This window comes from Crocodylus porosus, unplaced genomic scaffold, assembly GCF_001723895.1.
Source record: "Crocodylus porosus isolate Cpor-Errol unplaced genomic scaffold, CroPor_comp1, whole genome shotgun sequence".
NCBI lineage: Eukaryota > Metazoa > Chordata > Crocodylia > Crocodylidae > Crocodylus > Crocodylus porosus.
In genome coordinates this window covers 61,386,041-61,398,896 of record NW_017728918.1, presented here as the reverse complement: position 1 = coordinate 61,398,896, position 12,856 = coordinate 61,386,041, and the positions used below count along the sequence as shown (strand labels likewise).

The 12,856-nt window shown below is 45.8% G+C and overlaps 1 protein-coding gene across 1 annotated transcript in view; it reads right to left on the bottom strand.

Moving 5' to 3' along the window:
- Window positions 1-11,641, bottom strand: part of MEI4 (meiotic double-stranded break formation protein 4) — a 47,533-nt gene extending 35,892 nt beyond the window's left edge. Inside the window, exon 1 of the mRNA XM_019537656.1 lies at window positions 11,568-11,641. Within this exon, the coding sequence (XP_019393201.1) occupies window positions 11,568-11,598 (31 nt within the window). The 5' untranslated portion in view covers window positions 11,599-11,641. The remainder of the gene's footprint in view (window positions 1-11,567) is intronic.
- Between the last annotated feature and the right edge of the window lie 1,215 nt (window positions 11,642-12,856).

Genomic DNA, 12,856 nt, shown 5'->3' with positions numbered 1-12,856 from the left:
GTTGTAAAAGTTCCTCCTTCTGCACACGTGGTCAGGAGAGAGGGGATAAAGCCAGCTGGGCAGCTTCCCTCGGGGGCAGCAGAGTGTTTGATCTTTTGTCTCTCTCTCTGACCCTATTTGCAAATATATACCTTTTGTGTTGCTAATAGAGTGTGTCTGTGGCTGAAGGTATTTTTCGCCTCCCGAGAAACGAACCGCGATTTTTACATCAAAAGAGCAAATGTGTGTTCTGCTTCCTACCAATCTAAACAAAACTGCTTACAGAAAACTGTGTAACTTAGATAGATTCCACCTTGGGCTTTTGTACCTAACCTGAAAGTCCCACTTTTGAAAATGGGGCATGCTTTAAACCACTTGGATGCTTTTGCAGATTGTACTCCCATAAAAGTTCTAAAAAGATATTATCAAAACATACAAGTATGAAACACACGTGCACACAAACAAACCTAAAAAACACAAGGATGCAAAAGCATAAGCAAACTTTGTTTTGCCCTTGCAAAAATAGTTGTGCATTTCCTTTGTGGACTGAAAGCACATGTGAGAAATTACTTCAAAATAGTTTTACCCTCACAAGAAAAGGTTTAAAAGCTCATTTTAAGATGTCTAACTTAAGAAAACTATTTTCTCTTCCGTAAATATAACTTAAATTAAACTCTTCAGAAGTTTAGACAGCTTTGCCTTTGCATTTTTGATCTGATTCAGCTGACAGAATTTTCAGCTGAGTTCTTTTACTTTCTGCTTAGTGACATGCCTAGTGGAAAAACATCATATTTCTACATATAAGAATCCAGAGTCACTCAAGAGTTCAACTCCCTCAACTTTAATTATTAAAAAAGACTTTTTAAAGTGTTGATGGCTTAGAAAGCATGGGACCTACAGGAGTATTATAAAGATAAAAGGACACTTTTTCAGTTTTATTTCCACTAGAATAGGCCAAATGTTAAAACTCTGATGTAAGCTTGGGTTTTCTGATCAACTTTAAATTATGTATATATTCTCTCTACAAGCTGTCCTTCTTTTTATGATCTTTTTCCCCTCCCCAACAGACTCTTTTCCTGTGTCACTAGTAATAATACCTACTGATTCTGGAACGCAGTATCATTATCTTCGATTTCCCCACCTCTGCGCTCGCTCACAAGCACAGACAAAGGTTGTTGTAACAAACTCCATTATGTTTTGGGAGATAGCGGTGTATCATGAATGTTTTCTTACGTTTACAGTATTGATATGGCCTTTGTGGTCTCATTGGAAAGCCAATATTATCCTGTATCCATTATTATTGTTACCACTGTACACATTATGTTATGTTTAGGGATGTAAATATTATTTTTAAAAATATTCATTTAACCTTCTCTAATTATTTGGCAAAATGGTTACCTGATAACAGGAGCTTGGAAAAGCTGCTGCTAGGAGCCATTTCCTGGGCCCTTTGACAGGGCCGGGAGCAAGCAGTTACAAGCCCAGCCAGACAACACAGCCCACATGAAGCTCCCAGCTGTGGGAGGGGAGGAGCACTTGTGAACAAGCAGCTAATTGCTTAATTGATGAGTCATTAGGCTGTCTACTGTTTTCTTCTTTAACCTCATAGGCTATGGGTATTAGTTCCACTAACCCGACCCCTTCCCCTCCTCACTCTTCTCTCCTTCCTGCCTGCCTATCCTCTTGACTTGTGGTTCCTGCTGGGGCCCCATACAGCTTCCCTTCCTCGCTAGGCTGTGCCCTGCCCCATGCAAAACAACAGCTAGTCACCTAACTGGTTATCACTGGGCTTATTGGTTAGACAAGTAATCATTTAAACTTACACATCCCTAATTTTGTCATGCCGGCTATATACATTTTTACAGTTTTGGATATGTTTTACTAAAGGAAAGATAGCGGGTGGAACTGCTAAATCTCTCTTGCTATAGGGCAAGATGAACTGCCACTCCCAAACACAGGCAAAAAAGTTGGACCCTCAGGCATCGTCTACCAGTAATGGGGAAATCATCTCTATAGCAAATGCATCTGAAAGATATGACCCCACAGGATGCATCCAGACTTGGGTGGATGTTTGGTTCCCTGGGGACAACTAACAGCAGCGCACCTTGTGTTGCAGCTACTTGTCCCTGGAGAATGCCTGTGCCAGGGTGTTTTGGCGTGTGACAAGTTACACTGGGAATGTTAGGGGGGGCTGAGGCCAGCACTGGCCCTTACCTGGGGTTCTGGAGGCCTCCCAGGGCTGCAGCCATGGCAATCCTGCCAGGCAGAGTCTGGCCGGCAGCCGCAGCACAGCTCTGGGTGACCCGGCCCCACTTCTCAGCAGTGCATGCTGCCTGAGCATGCACTGCACTGTTTTTTTTTCCTGTCAGTTTTTTTGACCCCTTGATAGACAGGGGTTAAAAAAAAGATGGAAAAAAAAAGAACGCACAGTGCACGCTTAAGCAGCGTGCCCTTGCAGCACAGACAACACCAGACAATACAGTACGTGGCGCTGCAAATTGCACGACCGCATGTGTCTGGATGCACCCACAGGGCCCCCAGGTTTCTTGGAAGACAAGAACTTTCTGGAGGTTTCTGGTGACACATCAATAGGGACCACCAGAATTCAGGCTCGGGTGGGGGGGGAAGGGAAGGGGGAAGCAGGCTCCCTGCAGGCTCACTGGAGTCAATTTCAGGTGTTCTTCAGGGTGGGCTCTCCCACACCTCTGACTGGTTGACAGGACCACTCCTCTGCCCTGCTGTGCGGAGAAAGGGAGGGGCAAACTCCTCCCCCCCCATAGGGCAGCAAAGCAAAGAGGGGCTCAGGAGAGACATGCTGGGTGTGGGAAAGCCCCTGCAAAAGGGGTACCCTCCACCCCACACCCATCTGTGGGGGCAAGTACCCAGCATGCCTATGCCTGCAGCCCCTAAGGCAGAGGGCACTTACCTGCTATGCTCTGGGCAGGGCTTTTAAACTCCCTACCAAAGCAGAGAATTGAACAACCTCACTCAACAACAGATCGAACAACCTGTACTAGGCTGCGCCTGGAAAAACACAGGGCTTCAACAGTGGTCCTGGGGTTCTGCTACTTTTCTTCAAACTTCAGGTAAGCTTTTTTTTAACTTTTTTTCCCCGCCCTCCCTTGTCCTCTACAGTTTCCGGCCGTTTCTGGCCAAATCAGTTTTCTCAGGCTTTGGGAAAACATTGCATCTGGGGTTTTGCCCTGAAATCCCCTGAAGCCTGAATTACAATGGTCCCTACACAAACAATTAAAATAATGCTTAAAGGGGCAAGGGGCTGGCCTTGGAGGCTTTTTATAGTCTAGCTAAGATGGAATTGAGGCTTTTTAATCACAGGCTTTGAGGGATCAAGGGCAGCCCAGGCAAAATCAACAGAAAAACTGAATTCAGGGGATACTGACAGGACTCGGGAGGGCTAGGGTGTAGCCAGATGACATGGTAAGAATCTGTGTTTTGTTTGTCTGTTTCCAAACCTATGGCCTGTTTTGCTTGTATACTTTTTTACTTATATAAAAAATCATTTTGCTGTTTTGTCTTCTTACTGATTGTCTGTTGAAAGACTGATTGCTTGGCAAGTGATATTCCAGGCTAGCCCTTTCTATGGAAAAGGAGACCTAATTTTTTGCATAGCCAACAAGAGTGGTCTCCTGGGGCAGGCAGAGATTCCCCTACTCCAGCTGCAGGGATTATAAAAGGGGGGGAGTGGAGGGGGGGGCAGTGTAAAGCTTAATGGAAGTAAGGAGTTATTCCAGAACAGCCTCGCTCTCTTCCCTGCCGCGTGTTGCAACACAATGGGGAGAAACTCTGGACTCTGGGTCCTCTGCGGTCGGGTTTGTCACAACCTATAAAGTTCTAACCTATCTTGCCTAAATCAGTCTAGGAGTCCTTTCTCTTTCTCTTTCTAAAAGCAAGAGAGAGAACTTTTACTGAAATTACCTTAAATCCTCTCTGTTTAGAGGCATAAAATTATACAACTTCTACATCTTTGCAAGATAGCTCCTGTAACACAGATCCTAAGTAATTTACACAGTTTCATAGCTGCAATTAATCTCTGATTTTATGAACTGTAAACTATCCTAAATAAAGAAGATGTAGGGATAAAACAAAAAAGACCCCACTATTGATCCTAGAATTAACATTATATACGGCATTTAATTTAGCTCATTTCAGTCTTAACACTGAGAATTTCTACTTGCATGGTTAACTAGTTAAATATTAAGGAAAGTTTCTGCTGGTAGACAAAGATCAAGCAAAAGTCAAGATCTAGATCTAGGGAGAGAGAAAGAACAACTGAAGAGAATATACACAGAAGCAGGGCTGTCCAACTGGCAGTCAGAAGGCTGTTTGCAGCCCTTAAGAGGTTAAACCATACTTCCATTCATTCAAGGCTCCTATTCCAGGCACCACTGAGAAATGATGCTCTGTTGTTGCTGCCACTGGAGTTCCTAGGCTCCTCCTCACTCCTCCCTCTTCCACTTGCCTACTCTCATACCTAGTGAGGGAACAGAGTGGCATGGTCCCTGGGCTGAGAGAGGTCAGGGGATCTGCAGATCTGTGACAGTGCCACACACTAGGGATGGGGCAGGGAGTATCACATCGCATCCACGCATGCAGAGGGCCTGTGTAGTACAGCATATCTACACGACAGGGCCTATGTGGTGCAGGGAGTGGGAGGAGGGGTTACATGGCTTGTGGGGGGTTGTGGCCTACACGTTGCATGGTTGGGGGTCCTGTATCTCCTGGCCATTCAGAAGTTGGACAGTCTTACTCAGAGTCAAATCTGGAGAAGGTAAGACAGGGAAGAGCGGGGGAGATGCGTAAGGGGTGCAAGCGGGTGCACGTGCACCCCCTGCACGTGGTGGTGTACCCCCTGCAAAAAGTCATCACCAACATCTGTGGGTGGTCGCTGCTCACCACCCCACCACCAGTGGCATCTGCAGGCAGTCCATGATTGCCCCTGGCTGCTGCTGCCACTGCCGGTGGTGCTTGTAGGTGGTCGCCAACCCCTGGTCGGCACTCGCTACCCCCACCCCCCAGCTCCTGACAGTGCCAGTGGCATCTACAGACGCTCTCCACTGACCACCACTGGGTTCCTGCCACCAACGGCAAAGCCATGCCCCCCCAGCCACTGGGGCCACACATCGTTCATGGGGAACAGAATAAAATACAAATAGAATATGACACTATGGAACCCAAATGAAAAAATAACAGAACAAAACACAATTTCATTCATTCATTCCACTTGCCTACTACCATATCAAAAATGGAAAGGAGTGTTACCTACAAAGCTCTGCATGATTAAATTACTAAGCACATCTTACAGCAGATTTTCTTATATTTCTATTTTTGCACTTTGCATTTCTATTTTTTCAATGTCAGAACAACTACACACTAACCAAAAACCCTCCTTCCTTGTTACTCTTACCAAACCACCACTCTGTTTAAATCTTTCCAATAGCTCTCCAGATTCTTCAGTTTTAAGTTTTTCATTTTTATTTCCCAACAACTTCACAAATCTTGTCCTTCCCTTTTTAACCAGCTTCTTACTTCATTGCCCTTATGTTCTGCTCAACCAGTTATGGCACTCTTTGTTCTTCATTATTCTGCAAATGTCCTCACTTTCTTCCAAGACATTCTCTGTGACCTGGGCTGCACAACAAGCTACTTCCCTCTTCTCCTCCACCCCTAATTAACACTCACTTCTTCCAGGTCACTTAAAAGAAATTAACCACAAGTTACATGAAATCACTAAATCTACACCCCTATTAAAAATCAAAAGCTTATAAGTAATCATTTAGCAGTCAATCTAGTAAGAGAATTAGAGCACAGGAAAACAAGGTATATAACAAAAATACAGTAAAATTATGCCTTTTGATGCAATGAATCTAAACTGGATAACAGATTTACCAAATTTCAGTGTATGCAGCTAAGAACAAAATCCAAGAGGAAAAACTTTTTTTATTGGTTCTCCAACTGTGATTGAAATGACACATTTTGTTTTTTTCCTTTAACCAAAAGTTATGCCTCTGATGAACCTTGCAGCAAGAAAACCTGCAAAGGTATAAATATAAAAAATGGGGAACAGATTTAGGTACAGAACTCTCAGAAGTGAAGATAAAAATAATGGATAAATGTCCATGATCCACCTTCTTCTCTTTGGCAACAAGAAAGACTTTGATCAAAATATTACACAAGGCATATCTCACACTATCTAGGCTTAACAAAATAACCAGACCATACCCTGAGCTATGCTGAAAAGGCTGTATGCAAATAAAAGGACATTCATACACAGATGGTAGAACAAGCCCTTTATATAGAGTTTCTGGATTCCTATCAGAAGAAACATTTGCTCGATAACTGGCTTATGGCTCCCTTTTTCACCCAAAATGTTCCTTCTGGGGATATTTCCCAAGCACCTAACTCTGGATTACTACACAGCTCTATGAATCCGCCTCATTTTAACAGCTGGCAAAGTGATTGCCAGAGTGTGGAAGCAGGCAACCATGCCAAATGATACAGGATAGAAGAATATGGTATATATTCATCATGAAAAAGCTGTCTGCTTCACTAAAAGGCAAGTATGAGGAATTTTATGCTACCCAATTGCCTGCTACAACTATCTAAACTACTAGGACTACAAAAGAAAAGTACCACAGTTATACTGCAATGTGGAAATAAGTGTATTAAAAATGAAGGCAACATAAGACCTAGTTCTGTCCTTCTTGGGTGCTTCTGCATGTGTGCTTTATCATGCAGTAGACATTTACTGCACAGTAAAATGCCAGTGTCTACATGTGCATAGCAATTAAGCCATTATAGACAAATTTATTGCACCATCATATAGTCCTATTAAACACAAGTATTATCTGACAGCATAGTAAATTACTGTACTTTAACACAAATGTAGATAGTGAGAAGGCTGGGTGGGGCATGAGGGTGCTTCAATGCGGGGCTAGCCACCAGGCAGCCCCCCTGCTGATGCATCCTCATGCGCCAGCCAGTCCCTCCACAGCACAGGAAGCCCTGGGCTGCTCCCACCAGGTTCCACGTGCTGTTTCAAACTATGGAATCATTTACTCTGGAGCTTTCTGTTCCAGACCACAGTAAACTCCACAGTTTATTCATGCACATTTACTGCACATGTAGATACACCCCTTTTGAGCAAAACCTAACGGAAAGCACCTTTGAGAAAAGTAACTGAAACATTTTTGTAGATGATCACAGCTTGTACCTCTAAATGTGTTTTTGTTATGTTATTCTTCAAATATGTTTTTGATATGGTTAAATAGTTGTTAATAAAAAATAAGAATAATTAGTGTAGCAACTGAGCCTAAGTAAATTTTCCTTTTTTAACAATAAAAACTTTTTCCGTATATTTTTCTCTCCGTTCCCCTCCTTTTACCTGTTTTATTAGATTGAGAGTTCTTCAAGGCATTGCATGTGCTTCCCATACATTTGGAGAGTGCCTAAGATATTGTGAGTAAACACTAATTCAAAGAGCCAGACTAGTAAACATGCTGAATATTGGTTTGTCTTTTGTAGTAGTGATTGAAATGATACCCAGATTATTCTCTACTAAATGTATTCAGATCCTGTTTGAGTATTTAACAAAATAAAAAATGTTTCTCTAACTTTCATTCTTCCTCACAAAACAGATAGCGTTCCTTATGCCCTGATCTTTACTCTAATCTTAGGAAATGCTTAGTGTTACCCCACTGATCATAATAATGAGAATCAAACACATTCAGCACTGATATGGTGATAATTTTATCAATAACATAAATGCTTCTGAACTTTTTAAAATCTTTGTGACTAATTGTTTGGCTATAGTAAACATACATATTTAATAAAATTAGTCCATGTTAATCCAATTAGTTTTAAAGCATGTCACTTTTCTAAAAAGACTGTTTATAATTTGAAACCAAAAACTGTCAGACTCATTTTTATACAGCAAAAGAAAGATATTGACTCCTGTGAGTAGAATAGGCATACTAAACTTCAGTTCTGAAGCATGTATTTTATGGAAATAAGCACCCACAAGCTTGTAAAACTGAAAAAATGTAAAAAAAATTTACTGTAATTAACTATTAATCTACCAGATTATCATATTTAATGAATTTTCCCTAAATACCATACTAGAAGGCATAAGTCTGATCTTGAGGCCTTGATTCTCTGTTTCATGTTGCACTTATCTATGGAACTAGAAAATGGGATTTTGGAGAAGTAACAGAACATTCATAGGAGAGTTCAAAAGAGACAAACAAGGGATTCAGGGAAACTGGTATTATGGCTAATATAAAAAAGCCAATAAAAGTCATGCAAACATCAAACTACAATGGCAGAAAAAAATTAACTGGAAGACATTTTGGAAATTTTCTGGAAGCATGCATATATTAGGAGATGGAATCAGTGTGCATAAAAAAATGGGTTTTAGATATATAAACCTATTTGAAATTATGACAACCAACATTGAGGCCTAAACATATTCATCTATTTAAATCATTTAAATTTAAAAGGAAAAATAAACAATATTCAAGCAATATATATTTGTTGCTAAAGTTTAAAGTCAGTCAAGCAACTCAATGGGAGAAATGTCTACTTAAGTGTTTTGAACAGAGCTGCTTGAAACTTAGAATTCAGCCTTTAACATCTGAAAAGAAAAATATTTTTTCCCCTGCCACTGAAAGCAGGACATAGGGCAATGGGCCGAGACAACAGAAAAATAGACCTAGATAAAATCTCAGAAAAAAAATTCTTCTAATGTAGAATAGAAAAATAATACAACAAGCTGCCTAGGGAACTTGAGGGCTCCTCTACATGTCCAGATAAAGACACAATGGGATCTAACGTGCAATCCACACAATTGCATCTCCTGCCGTGCCATCTCCTACCATGGCAGGAGGCATGACTGTAGGACTAGGCATTAAATCCCATCGCACCCTATTACTTGACCTTGCAAGATCACAGATGCTGCGATCTCCCAGCCTCAGGGGTACGTGAAACCCCAGAGGCTGGGAGATCACAGTCATGCCCTGAGACTGCTAGGACCCAGCTGGATCCCTGGCACCAGAAGGCACACTGCAGGAAACCTGCCCTTGCAGCTGCAGGACTCTAGGTTCCAGCAGCTGCAGAATGTTGCCAGGCCCCAGAGTCAGCAGCTGCTGGCGCTGGGAGTCCCCTCAGTTGCAGGACTTCCAGCCCTGGCTGGGCATACTGCACTCCTGTAGCTGGGAGCACTGTCAGCTAATGGGGCTCCCAGCCACAGGAGAGACCCTGCTACATGTGCAAATTAAAACTTTGTAGCAGCCAGCTATATAGTTAGTACACCTTTTTGATATCTAACTTTATATATCTATTTGCCTACACATACATAGTATATTCCCAGGGATGGATTAATGCATGGGCCCAGGGGTCCTTGCCAATCAGGGTCTCCCTGGGATGCCAGGGACAGCACAGCCCATGGGCATCCTGGCTGTGGACATCTGGGTCAGACAGTATGTGCCTCCTCCCCTCTGGCTGGGCCTGGGCCAGGCCAGAGCCAGGCCCAGGGGCCAGGTCTGGGCGCAGGGCTTCCTGCAGGCAGCACAGCTTTCCAGGGCCATCTGCTGCCAGGAGGCCCCATGGCCCCCTTCTGCTCCTCTGCCACTTGCAGGCAGCCACTGACACCAGTGCCACTGGGACAAGACAGGACAGCGCTGGTCAGCAGAGGGGTGGGCAGAGAAGTAGGCAGGCAGCCAGGAGGAGAGCTCGTGGCCCCCATCACAAGCCAACCCTGGCCCTAGCCTGTCCCACAGCTGGGAGACCGCAGCTGTGGTTGCACCTTCACCTCAATGGTGCTTGCACCCCCTGGCTGGCCCCAGATGCACTGAGGAGGCTGGGTGGGCCTAGCTGCAGCCCCAGGAATGGTAGTTTATCTCCCCCAGCTAACAATGTCAGGACCGGCCCACCATTTTTTGCTGCTCCCTGACACAAAGAAGCTGATGGTGATGACTCGGGTGGGGGGTGGGGGGTGGCAAGTGGCCTGATGCTGTGGGCCCCCTTGTGGTGGTAGGTATATTTTTCTATAACTATATATCTATTTGCTTGAGTGTACACAGAATATCCCCAGAGCTGACAGTCTATATATGCATAAATCTTTATCTATTTGCTTAAACATATGTAGTATATCCTGACATCTGTCTCTCTATCTGTCTATCCATTTAAGTGCACACAGGAGGCCATATAGGCTGTCCTTATAATTGACAGCCTATACCTAGCTATACAGCTATTTGCATGGGTGTACATAAAATCTCCAGAGCTGAAATATATAGATCTACAGCTGTCTCTGTCTCTCTGCTTGAGCATAGGCAACATATTCCCACAGCTAACAATCTACATATCTATATCTAGCTATATATATATTTGCTTGAGTGCACATAAAATATCCCTAGAGCTGACAATCTATATATCTTTATTTACTTAAGCATGTGTAGTATATCCCCATTGCTAGCTACCCATTGCTAGCTGTCTGCTTAAGTACATCCTTATAGTTGACAATCTCTCTATATACCTATATATATATATCGTTACTTGAGAGTACACAGAATACCCGCAGAGCTGAAATTCGTAGATCTATACCTGTATCTATTGCTAAATTTAGAGAGCAACAGAGATAGATGCAGATCTGTCTCTACCTCTCTCTAGGTAGAGGGGGGCCTTCCCAGATGTAGATCTGTCTCTATACATAGATGGTGGTAGTGGCAACCATCAATCTCTGTGGATCATGGTGTATGCATGAGGGCCACCCAGACCTTCAATGCATAGGCCTGGGCAGGAATTTTTGGAGGAGTGGAGGCTGCCCAGCCATCCTCTCTTTAGAAATACTGAGACAGAATCCAAAGACCAGACTGCGTCCAGATGTTTGGTGCCTCCATGACTGTAGATGTATATGTGTCTGGGGGAATCAAATCCAGGTCTCCTGTGTGTGGCAGACAAGGACTCTACCACTGAACCACCCTATAAAGAGAGACAGAGACAGATGCAGACTCAAGTGACTAGATATATAGCTAGATATAGGTATAGACAGTAGGGCCAGCACATCTTCTCCTGTGAAACCTACCACTGCAGGTGGTCCCACAGCATCGGGCCACTTGCCACACACCCCATCCCCCTGCCCCTGGGCCACCACCAGCAGCTTCTTTGTGTCAGGGAGCAGCAAAAAATGGTGGGCCTGTCCTGACATTGTTACCTGGGGGAGATAAACTACCTATGCTTAAGCAACTAGTTTGCTTAAGTATAGGTAGCTTATCCCCGCAGCTGACAATCCTTCCCTACACGTACATCTAGCCATGGATCCAGGTGCCTGAGGCTGCACGGGCTATCTATCCCCCCTCCCCCGCCTCCCTGAGTGCGGGCGCTGAGGGGCCCGGGCGGCGGCGGGACGAAGCGGCGTTTCCCCGCGCGCCCGGCGAGCGCCATCAGCCCCTGCGTCCCCGCGGCTTGGTGAGCGCCTGGCGATCCCCCGGCCCCGCTCCCCCGCGGGCAGGGCCCCCGCAGCCGGGGCCGGCCGCACCGGGCCGCTCTGTGCCCTGAGGCGGCGCCGCACACACCTGCCGCGCCCGCGCCGCCTCCTGCCTCCATCCTCAGGCTCCGGCTGCGCCCGGCTGGAGGCGGCGCTGAGGGAAGGGGGGCTCCCGCAGCCGCTCCCTGTGCCCTCAGCCGCGGCCCCGCCCCGCCCTGCCCGGGCCGACCTGGGTCCCGGCGCCCTCCTAGCCAGCCAGGCACTGGCTCCGTCTGGCTGCTCAGCCCCGGCCCGGAGGAGCCGTGTCCTGTGCGGGGCGGGACAGCTGAGGGGGAGCGGGGAAGAGTTCAGGGGGGACAGGAGCAATCCAGAAACGCCCCTTGCGATACACAGCTGGCTGCTATACCGAAGGAGGCAGCTAGAACCATCCACAGGGGAGGGGACAAGAAGTCACCAGGGGGTTAAATTGCCACCGGGGAAGGTTGGGTTTGTGGCAAGGGACAAGGCTGTCCAGAGAGTGGCCCAGCAGGGAAGGGGTGAGCAGCTGAGGGGTGTGGACCCTCTGCCAGGGGATGGTGTTAAGCAGGGCTTAGACAAATGCTTGGCTGGGATGGCCTACATCTTGCCTTCCACAGGGGATAGCCTAAGTCATCTCCTGAGGTTCTTTCCAGCCCTGTTTTTCCTAGGATCAGGGCTCTGAGGCACATGACCTATGAGTAGGGGTCTGTGTTGCCCCCACAGCACCCCCCTCCCAGCAGCCTGATTGGCAGAGGGGCCTTGCCAGCTGAGCCACTTTCCACTGGTTGCCAAGAAAGCGAAAACCGCAGTTTTAAATATGCTGTGGTTTTTGCCTCCTTGCCGCTGATAGGTGGAGGAACACTGGTAGCCCCGCTGCTTGCTGCTGGGTGACATCTAGAAGACAGCGGTTTCCACTTCCCCAACAATCAGCAGCAAACAGCCTGGCCAGAGGGGTGCCTCCACTGATCAAGGCCAGGGGCAAGCAGTGAAATGAAAAGAATGATGGAGATCCCTTCTTCTGAGGAGAGGCTGATGGAACTGGGCTTGTCTAGTCTATGGAAGACAAAACTTAGGAGGTATTTAATAGCATCCTTCAACTTCCTGAAGAGTGGTTCCATAGAGATGGAGCTAGACTGTTCTCAGTGGTGGCAGATGACCGAACAAGGTTTCAAGTTGCAGCAAGGAAAGTTTAGAATCGTAGAATCATATAGAATCATAGAAGTGGGATCAGAAGGGACCTTGTAGATCTTCAAGCCCAACCCCCCACCTGGGCGGGAGAGAAGACTGGACTCAAACGAGTCCAGCCAGGTAGTCATCAAGCCTCTTCTTAAAGATCCCCAGGGTAGGAGCCAGCACCAC